This window comes from Castor canadensis, chromosome 9 (assembly GCF_047511655.1).
Source record: "Castor canadensis chromosome 9, mCasCan1.hap1v2, whole genome shotgun sequence".
NCBI lineage: Eukaryota > Metazoa > Chordata > Mammalia > Rodentia > Castoridae > Castor > Castor canadensis.
Genome location: NC_133394.1, coordinates 22129165 through 22155890, shown reverse-complemented (window position 1 = coordinate 22155890; position 26726 = coordinate 22129165). Strand labels below are relative to the sequence as shown.

Sequence of the window (26726 nt, the reverse complement as noted above, 5' to 3'; positions counted from 1 at the left end):
GACTTTTGCCTCGTCCATTATCCTCCAAGGTCACCGTTTTTTAATTTTAGTTGTACTGGGGTTTGAATTCTTGACCCTGCGTTTGCTAGGCAGGTGCCCTACTGCATGAACTGCACTCTAGTCCTTTAGTTATTTTTCAGATGGGATCTCATGTTCATGCCCAGGACTGGCCTAGACCATGATCCTCTTCTGTTTATCCTTCTCATATAGCTGGAATGCCAGGTGCCTGCCACCATACCCAGCTTTTATCGGCTGAGGTGGGATGTCACCACCTCTCCTGGAAACCTCTGGGGGTCTGGACCCCTACCTCCCCTGCCTCCACTCATTTCCTCTGGAGCCCATGGAGTCCTCCTTCCCACATCCCAGTCAGTCCAAGGTCATGGTCCCTTGTGCTCCCCTCTTCCCTCTCCCCAACAAGGCCTGCATGGCTTGCTCTCTTCTCTCTTCTTTCCCTCCCCCTCTCCCTTTGCCTCTCCCTCCTCTCTGTCTCTCCCTCCCCTTGCCTTTCTCCCTCTCTCCCTTTCACCAGGTCAGGGATACACCCCTAGCTATCAGCAAGCTCTCAGGTCCTGGTGGGATTCAGACCATTGTGCCACTAATTCCATCAGCAGTCCAGCAGTGTGAAAACAGCTGAGTGGACATGCCAGGATATGTCACTCAGCTGCCATCTTGCCTCCTCCTCCTTCAATGGCAGCTCCATTGCGGCATCTCTTGGGGAAAGGAAGTGCTCTTATCTGATCTCTGTCTCAGGCCATCTCCTTTTGTTTGGCTGAGAAATCTGTAATGGAAGTTCTCAAGGCAAGGGGCCCTGTGAAGACTAAGGCCTGCTCTTCGGGTACAGTAGTTGTCACCTTTTCCACCCTTAGTATTCAGCCTCAAATTTCTGGATTTTGAATCTCCTCCCCTATTTGAAAGTAAACTAATCCAAGCATGAACATCCCTTTCTTATAATACCTTGTCAACAGCATCAGAGAGGCAATGTGCATGTGCAAATTAGCTTTTCACCATGGGCAGGTGAAGTTCAGGCACTGGCTTTCTGAGAGCCACTGCCTCTGACACTGCAGAACAAGACAGTTGTTGGGTAGCTTGGTGGAGGGTCCAGAAATATCCAGCAGCTTACTGGTGAGCCCCCCAGAACCTCCCTCTCTTCACTCCTTTAATAAGCTTTTAATTCCCCATACTAAAATGAGTTATTTTGAGCATATGTTCACTTTTATTTTCCAGACCTAAGCAAAACTGTTACACCACATTTCATCAAACCTGAGTCATGGGCTTTGGAGTCACGGCTCAAGTGGTAGAGCACCTGCCTAGCAAGCATGGCTGCTGAGTAAATTATATGTTGCAGATTGTAAAAAAAAAAAAAAGAAAAGAAAAAAGAAAACCAACCTTCCTTATTTCAGAGTTATTTGGACTGTTTTTGGTGCTTGAAAAGCAGGCACCCTACTGCTTGAGCCACACCTCCAGCCCACTTCACAGCTCTTGGATATTAGATGTTATTTCTCCTTTTTCTCCTTTTTCATGGATACCACATTTAATAAAACTGTGTCCCTTCTCCATTGACCTACAGTGAGCTCTTGAGATGTCAAGTGTCCATATGTGTGTGGATGTAATCCTGGGCTCTGCAGTCTGTATCCCCTCACCAACACATGTACCTCGTTGCTGAATTCAGAAAATTGTATGTTTCACAATCCATTTACCAAAGCACTAAAGGGATTTTGACTCAGATGCACTAAGTGAAACTGGGGAGAAGTGACAGGCACAGTATTTATGATATATGTAGCTGGCCTTCATTTTTTTCTGCAGGATTTCTCAAAGACACAATCCAAACACTAAAGCCTGTCCATAAACTAGGAGAATCTAGTACTTCTTCATAATTTGTCAGCACTGGGGCTTGAACTCAGGGCCTCACACTTGCTATGCAGGGACTCTTAACCACTTGAGCCACTCTGCCAGCCCTGTTTCTTGTTGGGTTTTTTCGAGATAGGGTCTCTTGAGCTTCAGGCTGGCTTCAAACTGCGATCTTTCTGATCTCTGCCTCCTAAGTAGGTAGGATTACAGGCGTGAGCCACACACGCCCAGCTCACACTGCTATATTTTTACTAGAAAAGTCATACGTATTCATTTATTATAAATAACTATGTTCTTTCTGCATTTACTTGCTTCTGCCTTGTTCCACAAAAGTTGAGGAAGCTTAGCAAGAAATCGATTTGCTATCACTGGATTATAATAGAAAAACCAGCCCTAAGGGGACAGGGCAGTCATGCATGGCTTAGTAACTGGCCTTGCAAAAGGTGTGGAATCCCAGGCTAGCCAGGACCTGAAGCACTGGAAGCCCAGGAAACGTCTGATTCTGACATCTACAGAAACTAAAATAACTAAATTCTAGGCCTGGGATTTGAGTCACTTCTCAATTAATGAATTGCTCTTAAACACAGGCATTAGAGACTGGCTCAGCAATGGATGGTAAGAAACTGTAAAATGATTTCTGTTTACACCATAGTAGAAAAGACAGGAATGTGTGTTTACAGCTGGCTCCTTCCCAAGTAGACTGAGTCAAGTAGTAAAAGTGATAGGCCAAAGAGGAATTGAGCAATCAACTCCAACTTGGAATCAGGGAGGACTCTGGAGAAGGCGATAACCAAACTTGCTGTAGGAGTTAGGAAACCTGATGGCTGAGAACTATGGCTTTGATGTTGATGAGGAATCACATCCCAGACTGCTGACAGTAAAAGAATGTAACAAGGTCTTGCTGACCCAAGGTCCCCCCAGTCCACACACACACACACAAAAAGACAGCCAATGACCATCCAAGGCCATGAAGTCCCCTGCGGGACATGTGGCAGGAGTTGAGGACACATAACCCAGTTTTGCAGAACTGACTGCCCCCATGTCCCAAGACCCCCAACAGAACCTTCAGGTCTCAAGGCCTCCAGTGCAGCACACTCTTGTCGGCCCACTCCTGTCTGGAAAGCGCACTTTCGCTCTGCTTTTCTTTGCATCAATAAACCTGCTCCTGCTAAAGTTTCCTCTGTGTCTGTCCTTGAATTCTTTCTCCAACAAGACCAAGAACACTCTGGGCCTGAACTCAGTGATCCGAATCCAGTAACAAGCTGAACATTAAAAGATGGGCAGGCTGGGCACTGGTGACTCATGCCTGTAATTCTGGCTACTGAGGAAGCAGAGATTAGAAGGATTGTGGTTCAAAGCCATCCCAGGCAAATAGTTCATGAGACCCTATCTAGAAAAATACCAACCTAAAAAAGGGCTGGTGGAGTGGCTCAAGTGGTAGAGTACTTGCCTAGCAAGCATGAGACCCTGAGTTCAAACCCCAGTACCACAAAAACAAACAAACAAAAAAACATGGATAGGGTTTAGGCAGAACAGGCAAGAAAGGAAGGAAAGTGGCTCTCAAGACTGCACATCTTGTCCAGCCCACAGTGCTGTGTGGTGACACAACAGCTCCACTGAATGTACTGACGGTCCTCGCTGCTTCCCAAGTTTATCTCCAGCTCCAAGGCTCTCATGGCGTGTGAGTCCCACAAATTATTCAACTCTAGCTCACCTTTTGACTGGTGCCACCTCTGGGTCCTTGTTTTGTTAGCTAAAAACATAGGCCATACACAGCTTTAACACTGGCCTCCTTGGGGCCAGGAGCCTCCCCAGCATGGAGGGCAGGGTGGTTTGCTACTTGACATCTTCATCTTCAAATACCTTATCACATGCATTTATTTGGTGCTGAGGACTGACGTGATTTATATTTAAAATGTTCTTAGTAAACATTCATATTTATAAAAACATTGTGTAGTGAATAAATGCATAATTTATAATTTATATTCTATTTACTTTTATCAATATTGTATTTACTTCAATAAATATGAAAAAGTCACTAAGTAAAACCTCCCTTTTCAAATCATTCTGCAGGCAACAGGATATAATGTGTGATCTTGCATCCCTGAACAAAACCCTCCCTTTGCTCTCCACATCCTCAGGTTATGGCCCCAACTTCTTAGCCAAGTCTACATAAAGCTCAGACTAACTGCTCCAGCTAGGACTCCCACTACACAGCTTTTGCCATTCCTAGCATCATGCTGGCTCTAGCCAGAGTTCCTCAACATTTTGTTTTTGGTGGGACTGGAATTTGAGTTCAGGGCTTTGTGCTGGCAAAGCAGGTGCTCTACTGCTTGATCCATACCTCCAGTCCAATTTCTTGTTATTTTTGGAGATTTTTGTTCCGGCTGGCCTTGAACCACAATCTTTTAGATCTAAGCCTCTCAAGTAACTAGCCTTACAGTCTTGAGCCACCGGCACCTGGTTCAACAAAGCTTTTATTTTAGGCTCTTAATACTTTCAGAGATTGGTGACATTGTCTGAAATCTACAGCCAACCTTAAACCTTCTTCCATTCTCTCAAGAAAAATATATTAGGAGAGGTGAAAAGATCAACTTTCAGATGTGTTTTAGGGTGATCTGTTAGAGGTAGGGAGGTAATAACTTTTTCTGTGGTACTGGGATTTGAACTCAGAGCCTCATGTTTGCTAAGCAAGTACTCTACCACTTGAGTATCCTCCAGTCCTTTTTGCTTTAGTTTTTATATAGGTGCTCACTCTTTTTGCCCAGGGCTGGCCTCAGACCACGATCCTTCCATCTATGCCTCCTAAATAGCTGTGATTACAGGCACACACCACCATACTTGGCTTATTTATCAAAATAGGTTTTTGCTAACTTTTTCCCTGGGCTGCCTCAAAACTGGATCCTTCCTCTCTCCCTTCCAAGTAGCTGGGATTACAGTCATGAGCCACTGTACTCAGCTACGACATAATTTTTATGGCAACCTTTTGATGCTCAGATTTCAGTTCCTACCAGGACAGCTTGTACTTGTAGAAAAGTTAGTCTTGAAGAAAACACTTGATAAGCAAGCCCAGAACAGACTTATATTGAATTTTACACATTCAAATAAAGTCAGGATGTGAGTGCCCAAAGTTTGTTTTTAGAAGCTTCTAGTCTGTCTTGGGAGCAGGAGTCTGGGGAGCAGTCTTTCAGTACCGCAGAGAGGTCTGCAGCAATGGCTGAGCAACAGCAGCAGCAGTGAGGTCAACAACCCTGGAGGAGCCTCCAAACACTGTCTTCCCCCCACCTTTCAGCTTGGCTCCCTCCCTCCCCTTCTGTACATTACAGCTTGAACATCATCACCCTGGCAACTGAGGGCCATCCTCATAGTGAAGTCACATTGTCTTTTTGCCAGGGTTTCAAATCTCATCTCACTGAAGAACGCTCACCAATAATAAACTGTTATCCAGGCTTCTGTGCCCGGGCCCTCTAGTTTCGCACTTGGTTTTCAATGTCTTATAAAAAGCTTTCAGCCTTTCATTATCATTTGTGTTTGTGACAGTCTTGCTATGTAGCTCAGGCTCGCTTTGAACTCAAGATCCTCCTACCCTCATCTCCAAAGTATTGGGATTACAGGCTTGTAACACCATACCCAGCTCAGTATCATTTTTTAGAGTTCATCAAACTTACCTGCAACCATCAAATACCATTTTTTCTTAGCATGTCCTCCCTACTTTTTATTTTTTCTTGTGTGGGGGACTGAACTCAGGGCCCCACACACTTCCTGCTTTTCCAACACCATACTTTGCCCTGGCTAGTACATTGCTCTCTACTGGCACAGCATCCTGACCCAGCATTTTGTGCAAATTCTAGCAACTGCAGCATCTACAGGTCTCAGGAGCTATCTGTCAGAGATGGAGTCTTGGTTGCCAGCCAGGCAGAGAGAGATCTAGCTCTAAAACTACATCTTATTACTTGCTCTCTCTGCAGCCTTGGTACAGAGTCATAGGTAGGATCCGCTAGACAGCAGACTCTGAGGTGGCATTTAATGTTGAGAATACTTATTAAAGAGCAGTCCAGGAATCCATACCAATGGAAGGGAAGGAAGCAGGTAAAAAAATGGAGGAGTTATCTATGCAGGTCTGCTGTCCTCAACCAATCCACAGGAAGCACTGACATCAGTGGCCCTTCGGTATTGTCCTTCTTTGGGTTGGAATGGCTCTTCCTTCTCTTTCCTTGTCCCTTTTCATATTACTTATTTACCAACCAGGTATTTTTCTGGTTGCTAATTGTATGTTTTGGTTCAGTTCTAGGGAATGTCAGTGGCAAGTGAACAGAATGGAAAAAAAGCCAAGAAACATTTGGAAGTAAAACAAGGAGGTTTTGTGATTGACTGTGACTAATGGGAGATCAGGATTTTGACCTCTAATGGCCTGAAGGAAGAAGGTAATCTCACATGCTATGGTTTGGTTATGAAATGTTCCCCCTCACCCCCAAGGCTCATTGTTGAGGGCTTGGTTCCTCAACACTGGTGGTACTATTGAGAGGTGACTGGATCATGAGGGTGCTAACCTCATCAGTGGGTTAATCCATGGATGAGTTCCAAGCTGAATGGCTATTAGGACGTGGAGCCTAGTTGGAGGAAGTAGGTCACTGGGGGTGTGTCCCTGAAGGGTACATCTTATTCCAACTCTTCCTCCTGCTGCTTCCCAGCTGTTACATAGTGAGCAGCTTGGCTCTGCTGCCATGATGTCTTGGCCTCAGCGTCACCTCAGGCCCACAGCAATGAAGCCAGCTGACAGTGGACTGAAACCTCTGAAACTTGGGAGCCAAAAGAAATCCTCTTTCAAATTGTTTCTCTCAGGTATGTTGTCACAGTGACAAAAATCTAAAACATCATGTTAATATAAAAGACTAAACATTAGTAATTGGCTTAGCAGATGAGACATGGTTAGCTAGGTTACAGACATGTTCAATTTTAGTCAAGAGACATCTGGAGAGTCCTGTGAAGAAAAAGGTCCAAAAAGAAATAATAATGACAATAATAACAAAACCTTTGGAAATACACTTGAGTGTGGGAGGAAAGAGAGGCTAAGAGAAAGACCACGTAAAGTGAAAAAGAAGACTGACAAATGTAATATAGTATGCTATTTTTGGGTAAAGAGGACAGGAAGACCACTTGTATACACTTGTATTTGGACATAAAACTCGGTAAGAATACATTAAAGAATCAAGTAGTTATGGGAGAAGTAGATGAGATCACCCTGTATAAATACCTTTTTACTTCCAGACACAGTGCAATGATAATTTTAGGTAAAATGATACATATCTGTTCTCACAAAATGGAGTATCTTTTAGTGAACATTAATCTGAAGAGAAACACATTAGGAAAAGCTGCACTGATCTGTTCACTGAATGACCAGTAACTATCTCTATTAGGAAGAGGGTTTTCATTCTCTTAGTGTGAACTGATAAATTTCCTTACTTCAGCAGACCCCTAATGGTGAGTAGCCTTTGGCATGTATTATTACATACACATGCAAGTATATCCCAGACGTATGATTGCTGGATCAAAAGATAGGTAACATTGAACAACAGCTGCCAAGTTGTTCTATGAATTAAACTAATTCATAATTCCATGGGAAATGTATGAGAGTATTTTTTTTTTGGCTGGATTGGGGTTTGAACTCAAGAGCTTAGCACTTGCAAAGCAGGTGCTCTACTGCTTAAGACACACCTCCAGCCCATTTTGCTCTGGTTATTTTGGAGATGGGGGTCTTGTCAACTATTTGCCTATGCTGGCCTTGAACCGTGTTCTTCCAGATCTTAGGTTCTCAAGGAGCCTGGCTGAGACTACTCATGTCCTTAAGGGCTGACCCAAAGGTTATTAAACTTTCAAATTTCTGCCTGTGTAAATTTTTAGTTTGTATTTCTTATTGTGAGATAAAATACCTTTTTAAAATGTCTAAAGGCCATCTGTTATATGCCTAACTTACACATTTAGCTCTTATTTGCAGCACTATATAGCTAACTAATCCATTCTATACAATTTAAGGCAGCAAACAGTAGTTAATGCTCACGAAACAGAAGAAATGACATGTCACCTGAACAAGATTAACTGCTCTTCCACACCACTGCACAAAGGGACAGTGCTTCACATAAATGTACTGATTTCCGTATTTCTAGTTAAAGGGAAAAAGGATAAAAACTGCAAAGAAAGCAGTACTATACTCTGAATATAAATATTCCTAAATAGTAAGTTACCATTTGAGTACCTTCTACTGGCTAGGTGTTTTTAATTTTAACATTGTAAGACGTGTATCAGCATTTTACAGCGGTGAAAAGTATGACTCACAGAGATTAAAAACTGTCCAAATTCAAAGCTGGCAGAGTAGCTCAAGTAGTAAGAGTACCTACCTAGCAAGCGTGAGGCTGAGTTCAAACTTCAGTCACACCAAAAAAACACGCTGTTTCTTAGCAGGAAAGGTAATCAAATCTCATACCAAAGCTTATACATTTCCTATTGTGTTACCACAGATCTTCAAATACTTTGTGTGGTTATTAAGCTCTCTCGCTTGTTTTCCAAAGTGAAACAGTCATGTGGAGACTTGTAGTTATTATGATTTGGGCCACTCCAAACATTTCTATGAAAAATTTGTGTCTGATTTTTTTTTTTTCTGGCTTAAGAGTCTGAGTCATCTCTGTCTCCCAGGGGTAACAACACAGCAGCTTACAAAAATAAACACTCATTGTATATTTTCTGAATGAGTGACATGTACCTGTGAGCCATTTATGTGACAAACTGCAAAACCTATGTACCTCAGTGTGTCAGGAAAAACAATAATACTGATTAAGAATAGGGTGGTGGGGGGAGAGAAGGGAGAGGTGGCCCAAATAATGTATATACATGTAAGTAAATGTAAAAACGATAAAATAAAATTTAAAAAATTACAGTAGTTAAGAAAAAAGAATAGTGTTCACACTCATTTAAGTTAGAAAATCTAAAGCAGTATACTGGAAAGGTAAGAACTACATGTGATTTATATAGAATCAATCTTCTTTTGAGGTCAAAACAGATTAATTTACAATTATAACTTCTGCTAGAAACTCAAAAAATTAAGTTGCAAGGAAATTTCAAATTCTGTGCATGCAAAGCTTTGTCCGCACAGCTGCACAATGACTTGACTGAAAGTTATATGTGACACCTGGAATATTTTTGCCTCTGATATCAATAATGAGAACCCAAATTGTAAACCATCAATGTATACTACACTAATGAAAAGTCAAATGACCTGAACTAATTAATTATTCATAAGTAAAATGGGGGAAACTTCAGTGGGTCTATCAACAAAATATTTCTATGGACCCCTGAAAGTTATTATTTTTTAAAAATGTTTTACAAAACTAACAATTTTCTGTTAGCAATATCCTGCAATGGTCTCATGAAGACACTGACACATGACCCTTTGAAATAGTTAGGAAAGCCATTCTTAAAGGTCAAAGTGATTGGTGAGAACTGTTTTTTTGTGTGTGTGCATTTCTAATAAAAATAAAACACACATATTAAAAGCATCACATATTTAATGTCAAAGAATTTGAATTCAAGTACAAAAATTTAACACATGATTTCAACATTAAAAAACCGTAACACTTGTTATTCAAACAATGTAGTGAATATCAAAAAACACAAGTTAAGCATAACTATAAAAACCTTAAATATATTAACAGCAAAATTATAATTTATATCTGTAACAAATAGTATTAACTAAAATTGTATTTGTAGTTATTCTCAAGGACCACAATGGTAGATTTCTTTTTCTTTAGTGCTGCATAAAATTTGCATCTTAATCTTTTTGCCTCATCATTTCTTTCTACATAATAGTTAGATGCTTTTGGTTATATAATTGTTCCGATCTCCAATACAGAATAGTGATCCTTGGTAATCACATCTAGTATAACCAATGTCTTCAAGGAGTTTAATATTTGTGAAGTGCTACTTTGCGAAGTTATTATACAAAAAATAAAAAAATAACATAAACGACTGGTATCTTTTTCCCACACAGGACTTAAGAGGAAATCCTCAAAGTTTAAAAAGAAACAGTCGTTTGCTACGCCACTGAGTAACTTTTTAAACTTTGCCTTTTTATAAATTCTACTACTGTTGTTCTGAATTATAGCTGATGTTCAGTATGTTGGAATAAATATATTATTCTAAAGCCAAATGTGCAAACCCGATTCTAAAATAAAACAGTATTTTAATTTGCATGCTTTACACAGAAATTTCCATACTACTGCTGACAGACTTTCTTCAGAAGAATGAGGCCTGACTGGAGACATATAGTCGTTGTCCAACATGGCTGCCATTAGCAAGTGATATTGCTGGTGACAAGGAACAGCCTGGATAAGAATAAGGCCTTGGAGTATAAGGAAGCAGGCTGGGAGTCCCAGAAGAGAGGGTAGCACTAACAGGGGAAAGACTATGTACTGAGCTGCGACGGAAATTGTAGTCTGTAAATAAATACATGAACAATTATGCTATACATCTCTATGGACACAAATTTAATTCAAAGAGACAAACATTAAAACTACAATCACATGTAACATAATGCTCTAACATTCAAAATCCTGATGATAACTTTATTGATGGTAAAGACTGTCAACATTCATTGCAGTGCAAATCCTAATAGTTGTATCAAGTCAGTATTGGTTCCTTCACTGACACACTACATCACAGATACTACTGGATACTTTCTCTCTTTTTTTAACACAGAAAAAAAATTCTGATTTCTTTTGCTCCATAAAGAAGTTTCTTTTTAAATCTGGTTCTGACACTAAGGGGTAGTTTATGAAGAAAAGATTAAAAAAAAAAACAGCAAATTCATAGTTGCTTCTTCTTTTTTTGTTGAAAATGTATGAGGCATCAAACCAGCAAAAACATTTGCCCCTGGACTTCAGAAACAGTTGGTCTAAACTAACTGCCTAATATTTCATTATTTAAATGCTAATATAAACATTTATATAACTCAACACATCAATTTAACATTAGAATCCTACTGGTACTACAAAAGAGTAAAATGAATCTTTATAAAATAAACTTCAAGAAACCATTATCAACTTATAGGATAGAAAAATATTCAAAATTAAACCAAATTATTAAAAATAATTATATTTGAAATATTATTATTCCACAATAAACATCTTATGCACCAACAATTTCCTGCTTCATTAATTGTAGTAATTATATGTGTGTATATTAAAGACCAAATTTATAAATCCTGTACTTTCCAAAAACTCAACTATGTTCCTTAGTGTAGTATAAGCCAAAGGTGTGACAATGACTATAAAATAATTTATAAAAGTTGTAGTGTTTCTAGGAATGGAAGAAGGAATTAAGTCATCTAATGTACAGGTGAAAGGTTTTTCCCTGTAATACTGTCCGTGTGCTATAAACGAGGCTGTAACACATGTGCATTAACTTAATGTTGTCATGGGACTTAATGTTTAGCCAACAGGAATGAGATCAATTGCAGGAGAAATGCGCAAGCAACATCAGAAAGGACCTAGTTAAGAAAATGGAAAAATAAAAATCAGTTAAATATAGGTTTAATTTCTAGCATTGTAAACTCTAATTAAAATAATTTTATAACCTTTAAAATTTTTTCATATATGAATAAATGAATAAAAAATTTTTTATAATGATACCATAAGATCAATAAAGCAGTTTGTTCTAGGAAAACATAAATATATTTAAAATGTCCAGTTTAAAATATTTTCAGTAATTTGAAACTGGATGAGAAATTACTTGATGCCATTTGCTTTTCCTATCCAAAACAGGATGACTCCAGGAAAATTCTGTCTGCCTAGCAAGTGTGAGACCCTGAGTTCAAACCCCAGTACCACAAAGTAAATAAATAAAATCTACTTTGCTGAGGGTTAAAGTATTGAGTGTAAACCGAAACACTGGTGGTCCTATGAGGACATAGTAAAATGTCCTCATTCTTTTCTCCTGAAGTTATTATGCAAATACAGCCAATTCCTTATTAGCCATGCACCTCTAACATGCCTACCTCTTAAGTATGAACCAGTGTGGTCATCTATAGCATGGTTTAGAATAGCACACTACAGATTTCACTGTAGACAGGGAAATGTAGTTTTCAAAGAGAAATCATTTCTGCTTTGAGTGAAATCCATTTAAGGGGTTAAAAAAATATAGGGGAATGGACAGGGAAAAGAAAGAGCAACTGTGGTTAATCTGATCAAAGCACAACACATGCTTCTAAGGAAATACCACAGTGAAACCCCTTATACAATTAGTAACTAATAAAATAAATAAAGAGAAAGAAAAAAGAGGTAATATATTCTATTGATGATATGTAGTTGCAGAAATCTTCAGTTGGCTACAAGCATAATGCTTACTTTATCTGTATTTCTGACAATCCCCTACTGTAAACCCAATTGTAATAAACACTAACCAACTGTTGTACGCTTACATTTTTAAGGAAACAAACACCTGGGTGACTAGGAAATAAAACACATATTAAACAAGATAAGGAAATAGAAACTGAAATACTTAACTAGTGAGATAAACCTAGAAGTAAAATCTTCATGTTTTCCTCAGATCTAACACATTATTTAAATATAGAAAAGAGAAATTCTCATTAATATTTAGGAAGAATTAACAAATGAGTGAAATTCCTAGCATATACTTACTTGCCCACCCATGTTTCCTTCCTAGTGAATATCCTTAGCTCTTATCCTACTGTTCCTGCCTCAGACTGGGATCTGTAATCCCCCACTCCTTAGGAAATGACAGTAAACCAACTTCAGAATTTAAGGTCGACATCCAGTCCCATGTGTGCAATCCTTCTCCCCACCATACTGGAGTTTGCACTCAGGGCCTACACCTTGAGCCACTCTCACCATCCCTTTTTTGTGATTTTTTTTTTCTGAGATAGTGTCTCATGAACTGTTTTTGCCTGGGCTGGCTTCAAACCATGATATTCAGATCTCTGCCTCCTGAGTAGATTATAGGCACAAGCACTGGTGCCCAGCTTCAATGAGCACCTGGAAGAGTTTAAGTTTTATACTTCATGTTATTCAACTATCTTAATGTTTAAAACTGAGGTATAATTTATACACAATAAGATGCATATATCCTATGTGTTCATTTCAATGAGGTTTTTTTTGGGGGGAGGGCGCAGCACTGGGGTTTAAACCCAGGGCCTCATACTTGCTAGGCAGGCGCTCTTCCTGCTTCACCAACTCCACCAGTCATTTTTTTGTGAAGGGATTTTTTTTCGTGATAGGATCTCATGAACTATTCGCCTGGGGCTGGCTTCAAACTCCGATCCTCCTGATCTCTGCCTCCTGAATAGCTAGGATCACAGGTATGAGCACTGGTGCCCGGCTTCAATGAGTTTTGATAAATGTATAAATCCATGTAATTCATACCCAAAACAAGATATAAAACATATATACCAATCTAGAACTTTCCCCTTTTTAGTTAACAGCTCTTCTGTTGCAGGCAACTACCTTCTGACTTCTATCTCCATAGATTAGTTTCTCCTGTTTTTTGACTCCATTTTCATCATTTTTCAAGTTTTTTAAATGTCTAGCTTCTTTCTCTCAATATAACTACTGGGATTCATTCATGCTGTGTATTTCAGCAGTCTTCCCTTTTGTTGCTGAGAATCCAATTGTATAAGTGCACTGCCATTTCTGTATCGAACTGCCTTTGAGCGTGACAGCTGTTTCTATGTTTTGGCTATAATGAATAAAGCTGCTATGCGTATTCTTATACACATCTTTTGACGATATGTTTTCATTTCTTTTGGCTAACTACCTGGGAATGGGGCAAAGGGTAGAGAGATAATGCTTAAAAGTTCTCCACTGTGACTATTTTATATTCATACTAGTAAAACACAAGAACTCCAGTTAATTACTACACATCCTCACTAACATTTGGTATTGCAGCATTTTTAATCACTGTTATTCTAGTGCATGTGAAATTGTATCTTATTGTTTATTGTTTTCTGGTGGTACTGGGGTTTGAATTCAAGGCTTTGCGCTTACTGGGCAAGGGCTCTACCACTTGAGCCGCTCCTCTAGCCCCTCACTGTGGTTTTAATTTTGATTTCCCTTATGACTAATAACATGGTTGTTGCCTGTTTGAACATCCTTGTTCATATCTGTTCGACTCTTTTAATTTTTTTTGTGGTACTATGGTTTGACTTGGGGTCTGGCATTTGCTAGGCAAGCCACCTGAGCTACGCATCCAGTACTTTTTGCATTAGTTTTCAGATAAGGTCTCAAACTTTTGCCCAGCCTTGGACTGCAATCCTCCTCCTATCTCCACCTCCCTAGTAGCTAGGATTACAGATGTGAACAACCACATCAGGTTTGTTTTTAAGATAGAGTCTCACTAACTTTTTCCTGGGCTGGCCTTGAACTGAGGATCCTCCTCTGTCTGTCTCCCATGCAGTTGTGACTATAGGCATATATCAATACACCCAGCTACTTTTTGCTCATTTTTACTGGCTTTGTCTTTTTATTGTTGATGCTAATAAAGTTTTTCACTAATCAAATTCTCTAATTCCAAATCACAACCAGAAACAGGATAAGATCTTAGAAGTCAAGATAAGGGACAAAAGATGGTTGGTTCACTGACTGATCCATATTTCCACAGCTGAATGGAAAAAAAGCAAGTTAAAAATTAGGTCTCCTTATTCCTAGAAAGTATTATTTCCATTTGACCAAGATTTTTCACAATTAAAATAAGGTTTCTGAGAGAGTGTCTAAGGAGGTTATGTATGATTGGCAGGAGAACAGAAGTAAAGTTGATGGTGCTACTCTAAACCTCTGGATTTTCACTCGCACCTACTAATTCCCACACTTCCCATTTCAGCACTCACAGAGTTCTTGAATTTTCTTGCTTTATATTCTAAACATTTTTGTAATATCTGATTTTAAGGTCATTTTGAAAAAAAAAAGTATGCGAACAATTGCTCTAACATTAGAGACAGCATTCTATCAAAATTTCTATAATTTCATGTGTATATTCTGGATGAATACAAATATTTTTAAAGAATAAAGTTTGTCTTTATAAACAACATACAGGCTTAATCTTAAATTCCATTCTGATCAAGAAATAATGGTAACTCGTGACTTTGGGTTCAGACTTCTGATGGTGTCTCTAGAATGAGCAGGGAAGCAACCACATCTGACACCTGAACAAGAGAAACTGGCCGTACATAACCAAACACCTGCTACCTGTTTATGTGTGTGCTCATTATAACTGTCCTTCTCTGTCCAGCACAGATGATCGGGCAGTAAACACTGCCACTATGTTTCTCAGTGACAATATAAGCAATGGGCATAATGATGTACTCAATTTGTCTCTAATTCTATCTTATACATTCTGACCAAACTATAAATTCTATAGCTGCTTTTCTGTATTAAAGCACGGAAAACCCTTGGTAGAGACTTTGACATGAATTCAAAGTATCTTCTCATGTTAATTTTGGTTATCTTTTTCTTTTACTTTATTTCTGATCAGACGCTCTTCATACTAATTTTCCATTAGAAAGTATACCCTTGTAATTGGTTTTCTTTTCCTCCTTGTTAACTATGTGAGTTCTACTGCCACATCCATCCCCCTTTTTGGATGCACTGTAAGTGTGCAATACAGTGATTTTACTATATTCATAAAACTGTATAACTAACCCCACTCTGTAATTTCAGAACACTTTCATCATCCTAACCAGAAACTTAGTGCCCATATCCTTTTCTCTCCAGAAACTTGCCTGTTCTGGGATTTTCATATAAATTTATGTGGAATCATATAATTTGTAGCCTTTGGAACTGGCTTCTTAGCATAATATTGCAACCGTCATCCATGCTCTAGGATTTTATCACAACTTCATTCCCTTGTATGGATAAACCAATTTTGTTTATTCATTCATCAGCTGATAGATAAGTAGGCCGCTTCTACCTTGTGGCTATTATGAGTAATGCTGTCAGGGAATCCCATGTACAGGTTTCTACGTGGACATACATTTTCAGTCCTCTCGAGTAAATATCCAAGCATGAATTGCTGAATCATATGGTAATTCTATGTCTAATTTTTGATCAACTGCCAAACTTTTCTTATATGGCTATATTATTTTACACATCCACAGCATGTCTGAGGATCAAACATCTGGTCTTTTCATCTATGAAATACATTTCCCACACCTTTAGCACATATTTTAAGTATTTTCTCACTTCACTATTTCATTATTTTCAATTTTTAACATTCAATAATCAAAACTGAAGTTGAATAACTTTTCTTTCACTGAAATGTGAAAAAAAGTAAGGGGTTTTACTGTACTGTTCATTCTCAGAACATGAAGCATAAGTGTGCTCAAACGCAAAAGACAAGAACCTCCTATATTAGAATCAAGTAATATTTATTACTTATATTTTGCATTTCCATCACAGTGCAGAAAATCAAGAGCTAACTATAATGAAGAGAATGTATTTCTCAGAACTGCTAGTTATTAATCATCTTATAAACTATCCAATATTTTAAAATTATTAATTACAAAGTTTCGGTTTGTTTTTTTGGCGGCACTGGGGTTTGAACTCAAGGCCTCAGGCCAGGCAGGTGCTCTACCACTTGAACCACTTCACCAGCCTCTTTTTGTGTTGGATATTTTCAAGATAGGGTCTCACAAACTATTTGTCTGGGTTGGCTTCAAACTGCGAACCTCCTGATTCTGCTTCCTGGGCAGCTAGGATTACAGGCATGAGCCACTGGTGCCCAGGTCTAATTAGAAAGTTTTAAGTATACTTTAGGCTCAAATATCAAATTTGCTGGCATTTTCCTCACTTTCCCTATTATAATAAAATTTTATTTTTTAAAAAGGTATTTTTAGTCTCTACTTAATTTTCCCTATCAGGCTACTGACAGCAAAAGGCAAGAAGTAGATTTGAAGGGACCATTTTTTTTTTTCTTAACAGTAAGCTCACAAAGTAGCTAACATATCTGTTTCTTCAAGATGATTTCAAATATGTTAATCTTAGTAATAGAGGGCTGACTAAGAAAGAAAGTTACCTGCCTGTAACTCCTTCCTTATAGTTCTGGTTAGTCCTCTATTAATTTATTTTTTAGATTCAGTTTTGGAGAAAAATAATTTGCTTTTGTTTTTAAACACAAGTATTTTTTTGAATTTACAATGTATTTTCCCAAATAATTCTAAATTATTTTAGTTTTAAATTCTTACTGTGAAACTCAGTGTGCAACAATTATAAACATACATATTTGTCAGATTTTGTGACTTTCATTTTAAAGAAATATGTTTCATTTAAAATTATCTAATGATTATAATTTAAACCTTCAAAAACAAGCATTTGAAATTCTAGAAAATGCAAACTGAAAGGATGCCTGGGAAAGAAGTTGGAAGAACAGACTATAATGGAGCATGAGGTAACTTTTAGGGGTGAAGGAAATGTTCATTTTTTTGATTGTGGAGTCATTTCACAGAGGTATACAAAAACAAAATGGCCTAAAGTGTATACTTTTAGTTATGTGTCTTTTACTGTATTTTAATTATACCTCAATGAAGTTATAAATATACAAACAAAACAAGTGGTTCTTTTGGTTAGTTTCAGAGTTCCCCAAACAGTGTAAGCAACCCTAAAACAAGACTCCCTTAGCAGAATAATCCTGTAAAAGTTTAGGAGGTAGAGATTTGAAAGTATAACAGGTTGCCACCTCAGTTATTAAACATGCTATATATGCATTATGATCTTCCAAGTATGCAGTACAAAGTTTTTCCCAAACTTGTTTGACTTTATAACAGCTACTTCACTGACCAACTTTGAAAATCAGTTTAAGAACTCTGAATGGGGTTAATACGTACTAGGAAAGCATTAAAAGCAAAACAGAAAAAAAACTTCAAATATTAAAACACAGCAATTACAAACTCAAATGCCAAGTGGCCAAGACTTAACACAAAGCAAAAAGGACCAATGAGGACCAACTATAAAGCAATAGGTGCCTCTATCTGCTGACATTAGTCTAGCTGCTTTCCTTTCAAATAATACCAAACAAACCACATCTACAATTTCCAGGTTGCCACCTTCGTAATAAGAGGTAATTATGGCAAATCCCTTTTAATGCTAGGTTCTAAACCATCTAGAGAGAGAGAACAACACAACAGCCTCTGAGAAAAATTACGAGTGGAGCTATCACAATCTAGGCTTTAGAACAGGTTAAAACTTATGGCTCACTACATAAACTATATTTGTGCTAAAGCAAAGAAAAGAAACTAGAAAAGGTAGCAACTCCTTTCATATTCATTTGTCAATAAAATTAGTCCTCATAATTCAAAATTTAAACCATAAAGTTATAAAGAAGGTAGTTCTGATAAAATTCTGAAACTTCAGACAAAAATTTAAGATACATAAGAATAAAATTACAAATGTCAAGTGTAATGAATATATTTTTCTTTGCATCTCAAGAACATATTAATTATATTAATAATTATGTTAATACATTAATAGCAACAGCTAATGTTTATGGATCGCTTATTAAGTGCCAAAAAAACTCATATAACATCAGTACAGCAGAAATCCTTACAATGGGCTTAAGTACTCTTACTATCTCCTTTGGCAGTGTAGAAACTGAGGGACAAAAAGGTAAAGTCATTTACTCAAAGAACCCAGAACTATGACATGGCATGCTTCCCAGCACCATATCATTCTCTTTGTCTCTATATAAATAGGAATTTGAACACTAGTAATCTTCATTCAAATCATAAACTACTTTTGAATTCCTACTAATGCTTAACTTTCTTATCACCTTATGGAAAAAAACTAAACAGTGAATTCTAGTATTTTTACTCTAAATTACTGCAAAAAGATTTTGATTTAATAAGGTTAAAAAAATTTAGATTCCTATTTTCAGATAAGCTTGAGAAATACGGGATAATCTAAATATAATACTCACTCCAACTATATCTAATTTAGAATACTGTTTACCATCTCAGTGGTTCAATGTACATTAGCATGTTCAAAGACCTGCAATATAAAAGCTACTTTGTTTTTAAAGATTTTGCTAATGAATCTAAAACTAATGAATCTTGTCTGTAGACAAGATTTTGTTTAAACAATTCTAAACATTCATTCTTACAATCATAAGAAGAATAATTTATAGCTTGTTCTCTGAAAACTAAATAAAATCACAAAATTCCTCAGAGGCTTTTCTTACCTGTTTATTTCCTCCAAATTCTTCTGCACAGGTCCAGGCTGAAGAGATTGTGTTCCCTGTCTGTAAGCAGTGAAGACAGAAAAGAATTGAGTCTTTAGATTGATGTTATCCCTATATTGGAAGTGCATGGAATCCTTGATAATTTTAGTTAAAATTTTTTTGATCAGCAAATAGGAAAATAAATTTAGAGAAAAAGGAAATAAGTGGCAAACAGTTATCATTTCTGAAGTTCTGCAAAGATGAATCAAGAGAAGTATTTTGATGGTTAAATGAAAATTATGTTAGTACATTATCAGAAAAAAACACTTCTTTCTAAGCCAATTAAGTACTTACTAGTTGGTCTTTTCAAGGAATACTATCCTTCTACAATAAAGGATTTTTTAAAAAAATGAGACTGCCCAATTTCAGAAAGGCAGAACCAAAGAACCTTTGGCGAATTTGGGGAATCTAAATGTTGTATAAAGTATAATTATTTTACATACAAAATATAATTTCCTTCCTGTCTTAAGAAGAGATAATGTCCAAAATAATGCTAAATTTTTTTGCTTGCCAAGAGCTAAATTTTACTTGAAACCTAATTTAACCATATATTGTACCACTGTGGTCATCCATCCATTTCAGTAATTATTTCTTTATATGCCTTGAACTTTTCTGTTAAAGATATATATCCAACTCTATGTTAAGAAACTGCATAGAAGTATAAACAAATGAAAAATGCTTAATGACCTACAAAAAAGTACAGATTTTTAAATAACCCTTTAAAAACTATATAATTAAGTAGAAAAAGTCCTATCTTCTGATTTCACATTCTGACCTAGGTAATATCATTCAACTTTGTTTTTAAGCATTAAAAACAAAAACATTTGTCTAAAAGCATTGAGAATTGCCAAGACCCAAATGACAGGGTCATGATTTTAGACAAGATATCTTTCCCTCTAAAAGGTTGGCCAGTTCTCAAGACAGAGATGAGAAGCAGGGGAAGGTGACAAAAGACAGACATATTTCTGAGGCTCAAGGGTAAAAAACTAAGTGTGAGGAGCTGCTGCTGAGACATGACAGGAACCCTAAGTAAAATGGAACCTGAAAATCGACCAACTTTAACAGACAAAAGTCAACTTGGTATCTTTTCAACAACTGCCTTGATTAAAGGCAATCTGGGAATGCCAGTCCTCTGGCATCTTTCTGATGCCAAACTAAATCTTCTCTGAATAAAGATAACATCATACTTGTTTTTAAATTACATCTATAATTTTTTATGTACAATATCTAGCATTCAATCAAAATAGCCAGGTGCAGTGACCCATATCTACAATCCTAGCTCTGTGGGAAGCAGAGATGGGAGAATCTGAGTTCAAGGTCAGCCCAGGCAAAAACTTTGTAAGACCCTATCTGAAAGAATCACCAAAGGTGCCAGGCGCCAGTAGCTCACGCCTTTAATTCTAGCAACTCAGAAGGCAGAGATTAGGAGGATCGTGGTTTGAAGCCAGCCCAGGCAAATAGTTTGTGAGACCCTATCTCAAAAAAAAAACAAAAAAAAAAAAACCCATTATAAAAATAGGGCTGGTGGAGTGGCATAAGGTGAAGGCCCTGAGTTCAAACCCCAGTACCACCAAAAAAATAAAAAATAAAAATCACCAAAGGCAAAAAGGGCTGGAAGCATGGCTCAAGTGTTTAGCCAAAAAATGACAATAAAAATTAAAAAATCACTTAAAACCAACAGAAAGTGTAGTAAACAGAAGCAGCAGTCAACAATAACAAATCTCTAGAGTGTATAGATTACAAAGTTTCAAACTGAGTTCTAAAAGGACTGTGCCCAGGCAGGTCTGGAGGTGTGACTCAAGTGGTGGAGAGATGCTTAGTAAGTGCAAGGCCTTGAGTTCAACCTCAGAACTGCCAAAAAATAATAAATAAAAATAAATACATTAAAAATAACCATAATTGGCAACCAGCCAGGTGCCAGTGGCTCATGCCTATAATCCTAGCTACTTTGCAGGCTGAGATTGGGAGGATCATGGCTGGAGCCTAGCTTGGGCCAAAAGTTTGAGCGATTCCATCTCCAAATTAACTAGAGCAAAATAGACTGGAAATGTGGCTCAACTGGAAGAAAGTCTGCTTTGCAAACACAAAGCCTTGAATTCAAATCTCAATCTCACAAAAAATAAAAAAGAAAAGAAAAAGAAATACTAATGACAGTATTTAAAGAGAAGGAAAAAAAAGGCGTTAAAATATACTTAGTTTCTTGTATTGTACAGAATGTGATAAATATACTAGCATTAAACTTCAATAAGAATTTATGTTGCACTGGGGATTATATATCATTAGTTGAGTGTTCGCCTAGCACATACATGCATGAGGCTCTGGGTTTGATTCTGAGCACCATGAAAAAAATGTATGTTGCAATCTATAGGGTAATTGCAAAAAGAACAGTAAATACTGTAGGACTAGTACAGCTGAAGAACAAAAGGCTAAAGAAACAATCTAAAAAAGTCAAGAAATGAGAAAAGTAAAATTGGACAGAAAAAAAACAAATGGCAAGATGAGAGACTTAATCCCAAGCGTTATCAGTAAGTACATTAAATGCAAACTGATCAAATCCTCCAAAGATTGACTTTGAACAAAAATAACATAAAACAACAAGCTGGATGCTATTGGCTCTTGCCTATAATCCTAGCCACTCAGGCAGCAGAGATCAGGAGGATCATGGTTCAAAGCCAGCCTGGGTAAATAACACATCACAAAAAAGAGCTGGTAGAGGAGCTTGAAATATAGGACCTGAGTTCAAACCCCAATACCACAAAACAAAACAAAATCCCAAAACCAACAACAGTCAGGTGATCCTAGCTACACAAGAGGCAGAGATCAGGAGGATCACTGTTCGAGGGCACCCCTGGGCAAACAGTTCACCATACTCGATCTTGAAAAAACCCATCACAAAAAAAGGGGTGGAGGAGTGGCTCAAGTGGTAAGAGCACTGCCTAGCAAGTGAGAGGCTGAGTTCAAACCCCAGTGCCTAGCCATATGTTGGGCTCATCTTAAGGCTAAGAAACAAGAAAAGTAAAAAGATGGTGAAATATATACATATAAACTCTAACCAAAAGAAGGTTTATGAGTTTATATTAATAGAAAGTTGCCTTTAAGGCAGAAATGCATTACAGAGGCAGACAAAATATCAATGAAAGGTTCACTTCACCAGGAAAATTCTAACAGTTCTAAATTTCTATATACTTAATACATAACCTCCAACACATAAAGCAAGAATGGACAGAACTAACAGGAGGAGAAGATTGTTCTATGCGCATAATGGGTGATTTTCCTAACCCTCTCTAAGTTGATAGGAGGATAAGCATGAGTTTTGGTGAAATTGTAAGAAAGACAGAAATTTGAACCTGATCAACAAACTATCTGACTGGCATATGTAGTTGTTATGGTTATATGTAGTTGAATTATGTTCCCTCTCCCCCCAAATATATATTGAAGCTTGAACCACAGTACCTCAGAATGTGACTCTATTTGGAAATAAGATCACTGTAGATGTAACTGAGATGAAGTCATAGTAGAGTAGGGTATACCCTTAATCTTATGTGGCTGGTATTCTTACAAGAATAGACATTCAGAAGAGAACACCATATGCAAGCACAAAGACTTTAACACAGGTTAAAGACAGTCATATTTTGCCAGTTTTATCCTTTATTTTAAAATATAAGCTGTAAAAGTAGGAAGAATTAGAAAGCAAAATGGAAAGAAGGCACCTTGCTAGATGTGGTGACATGCCTGTAATACTAGCAATCAGGAAGCTAAGGCAGGAGGATTGAGAGTTTGAGGCCAGCCAGGGTTACATAGCCAGACCCTGTCTCAATAAACAACCAAACAAATAAAAAAGGTACCTTTTACAATGGCATTGAAAAATACTAAATGCCTAGGAATAAATCTAATAAAGATAGATGTATCTTTACTAGATTTTTTTTTATATAATAAACTACTCAATTAGAGAAATTAAAGAAAAGCATAAATAAACTTTTCATAAATCAGAAGGTCCAAAAGTACAAAAATATTATTAATTCCCAACTTAACCCACAGATTTAATTCAATTATGATCAAAATCTTAGAAGTTTTTTGTATGAATTTAGAAGCTGATTCCAAAATTTGTATTTAACTGGCTGCTGGTGGCTCATGCCTGTAATCCTAACTACTTGGGAGACAGAAATCAGGAGGATCACAGCTCAAAGCCAGCCCAGGCAAATAGTTTTTGAGACCCTACTGGGAAATACTCAAGACAAAAAAAGGCTGGTGGAGCGGCTCAAGTGGTAGAGTGCCCACCTAGCAACCATGAGGCCCCAAGTTCAAACCCCAGTACCTCTTAAAAATAAATAAAATTTATTTTGTAGGATTACATGTGTGTGCATATATACACTTGGTTTGTGTGAAAGTGGCACTGCAGAGCCATAGGAAAATGGCAGTCTTCACTAACTGGTGCTGGGTTAAGTGAATATCCATATTGGCTAGGAGGAGCTTTGACATTCACACTTTCACTAAATTTGGAAGACAAAGAAAGTGTCTAAGTAATATAGGAGAATACTTCCTGACCTTGAGTTAAGTAAAGATTTCATATGTAGAACACAAATGGCATTAACTTGCCATTTAAACCTTTTAAAAAGGTTAATAAATTCAATCATATTTAAATAAAGACACTTATGTTTTGTCAAAATATATCATGAAGACAGTAAAAAAAAAAAAAGTCACACAGAGGAAAAAGTATTTGCAAAACATATACCCAACAAAGAGCTTATACGTTAATAGAGAAAAAAACCCAGATAAAACATTAGAATAAAAGGAAGAGGGATTTAACAAACACTTATTCAAAAGGATAAACTATTTTATAGGATAGCCCTACAAAAGACACTATCATTAAACAATGATAATAATTATAATCTCAATGGCCAGCAATACTTTTTATGCAGAATATTCAAAATTAAAAATACTGATTCCTAAGTACTGGCAAGAACAGAAGAACTGGAATTCCAATATACATATAGCAAATGTGTAAATTGGAAAAATCACTTGGGGAAACTGGAACTACCTACTCAAGTTTTAAAAATTGGACCCTATGCCGGGCAACAGTGGCTTACGCCTATAATCCTAGCTATTCAGGAGGCAGAGATCAGGAGGATTGAGGTTCAAAGTCAGCACAGATAAATAGTTCATGAGACCCTATCTTAAAAATACTCAACACACAAAAGGGCTGGTGGAGTAGCTCAAGTGGTAGAGCACCTAGCAAACATGAGACCCTGAGTTCAAACCCCAGTACCACCAAAAAAAAGTGACCCTAGTAACTCTATTCAACAAAATCTATGCAACTGAGCACTATAAAAACTATGTACCAAAATCTTGCTAGCATCATTATTCAAACAGCCCAAATTGAATGTACCTCTTATTTCTGTCAGCAGAGACAGCAAATGAATTATATAAGTTCAATGGAATACCTGAATCAATTAACAGTGATGACCAGAACTGCTATAAGAAATATGATTATGCTGGGTGCCAGTGGCTCATGTCTATAATCCTAGCTAGTCAGGAGGCAGGTATCAGGAGGATTGAAGCTCAAGGCCAGCCTGGGCAAACAGTTCTCAAGACCCTATCTCAAAAAAACCCATCACACAAAAAAGCGCCGGGGGGAGAGGCTTAAGGTGTAGAGGCTTAAACTCCCTGAGTTCAAGCCCCAGTACCGTCAAAAAAAAAAAAAAAAAGATTATTTTCCCTGAGTACAATGTTGAAAGAAGCCAGATAAGAACATGCAAAATTTTCTATAAATTTCAAAAATATGCCAAGTGCCAGTGGCTCACACCTGTAATCCTAGCTATTCAAGAGGCAGAGATCAGGAGGATCAAATTTGGAAGCCAGTCCTGGGCAAACAGATCGAGAGCCCCTATCTTGAAAACATGCAGCACAAGAAAAGGGCTGGTGGAGTGGCTCAAGTGGTAAGAGTGCCTGCCTAGTAGGCATGAGACCCTGAGTTCAAATCCCAGTGCTGCCAAAAAGTATTCAAAAGCCCATAGATTGAACAGCGGGTGTAATATCCAGAGGGGAATACAAAAAAACTTGAAATGTTGACATGTTGATATTTGATGTCTTCACCTGAGTAGTGGTCCCCCTCTCAGGGTAATTCACTGAGCTCACACTCATGATGGAATGCATGTAATATTACAACTTTAGCAAGTCTAACAGGGAACTTAAATCAATCTGCAACAAGTAAAATTCCATTAACACACAGACAAGATGGTGATAAATCTCAGAGCAGAGTCTCAATTTAGTGTCCAACACAAGGTTACTGCTTACTGGTGATTTGGTCCAATTTAATCTGTCATTTTACTGGTGTCATTTTTTAAAAGTACCAATTTTTAAAAATTCATTCCAGGATGTCTATTGTTATAAGTATATTGTTTTTGAAATTATTTCATAAGGGAACATTCAGTAATCAAGACAGTAAGAAAGAAACTAGGGGCAAGGCATGTCGAAAAGTCAAGAATAAGAATAGGATAAATGAAACTTCAAAGATCAGAAATAGGATCTTAACCTCTTTCTGTATAATGGGGAATCACTAAATATGCTATTTTTAGTTTTCCATTATGTAGAAGTAATAGGCAAAATAAAGATAAACTAGGTAAAAACCCCTCTATGTAGGATCTTAATTTTCAAGAATTTGAGTAAGACATAATAATGCAGTTATATGACTTGTTTTAATTAAAGTACGATGAGAAGTTTCAAAAGTCATTTAAAACTAATTACAGAGCATATTCTACATTTATGAATATCTTACATGTTTCTGATAAGAAGAAAAACTCCATGTAAGTTTCAAAGTAAATGGTATAAAAGATGAAAAACTGTTTTTACAGACTCTCTGATAAATCATATTGCTATTTCTTCTTTGGAAGGCAGAAAATAATTCAATGCACAAGATTCTAGTGTATTCCAAATATGCCTGCTAGACTAGTATCATGAATTATCATGGTGTATTTTTCCCTTTAGGAAATGAAGTTGAAAAAAACAATACAATCTTCTTCATCTCCTGCCTATGTAGAATACAGAAGAAATGCAATGGTAGTGTAAACTTGAGATTAGAAATAACATAAAATAAGCTACTGCTAACTATTTTCTTCCGAAGTCTTGATAAAATGTTAAAATGTTAGTATTGCAACTAGAAATTACTATGGATATATAATAAATGTAAGAAACTGCAAAATCACATATAACATGATCTATTATATTCTCTATATATGTTGACATAGATGAAACAGGTTTCCTCAGATGATTTAAAGAACTAGTACAACCATATTTCTTATTCTTTCATTATAGAAATTACATGTTTGTGTTACACATGTAAATATATACATATCCAATATAAATTCATACATCTGCCTTAGTCTATGTTTCCAGGGTTTTGTAACACTCACTTCATGAACATTCTGGAAAGAACATATTGATACAATTTCTACTTCAGTGAAATAAAACATACATCTCACCCTATATTAGCCATCATAATTTAGTTGTTCCTGTGCCTGTGCCAGCCAATTGCAAATCACAGATAGTTCTTTTCCTAACTCTTTTTTCTTTCTGATCAAAGTACAAATGAAAGTTATCTTTCCTTGGACTCT

General features: G+C 37.1%; 1 protein-coding gene and 1 long non-coding RNA gene across 4 annotated transcripts in view; one reads left to right on the top strand and one right to left on the bottom strand.

Moving 5' to 3' along the window:
• The window catches only part of LOC141410843 (uncharacterized), a 30720-nt gene extending 20488 nt beyond the window's left edge, over nucleotides 1-10232 (top strand). Inside the window, exons 2-4 of the long non-coding RNA XR_012435615.1 lie at nucleotides 6134-6272; nucleotides 6540-6690; nucleotides 10104-10232. This is a non-coding gene — a long non-coding RNA (uncharacterized lncRNA). The remainder of the gene's footprint in view (nucleotides 1-6133; nucleotides 6273-6539; nucleotides 6691-10103) is intronic.
• A 1019-nt stretch (nucleotides 10233-11251) lies between these two features.
• Rbm46 (RNA binding motif protein 46) overlaps nucleotides 11252-26726 on the bottom strand; it is a 42838-nt gene continuing 27363 nt past the window's right edge. For all 3 annotated transcript variants that reach the window (XM_020174497.2, XM_074041340.1, XM_074041341.1), the window contains exons 5-6: nucleotides 19078-19137; nucleotides 11252-11386 (exon numbers count right to left, since the gene is read on the bottom strand). In XM_020174497.2, the coding sequence (XP_020030086.1) occupies nucleotides 19082-19137 (56 nt within the window). In that variant the 3' untranslated portion in view covers nucleotides 11252-11386; nucleotides 19078-19081. The remainder of the gene's footprint in view (nucleotides 11387-19077; nucleotides 19138-26726) is intronic.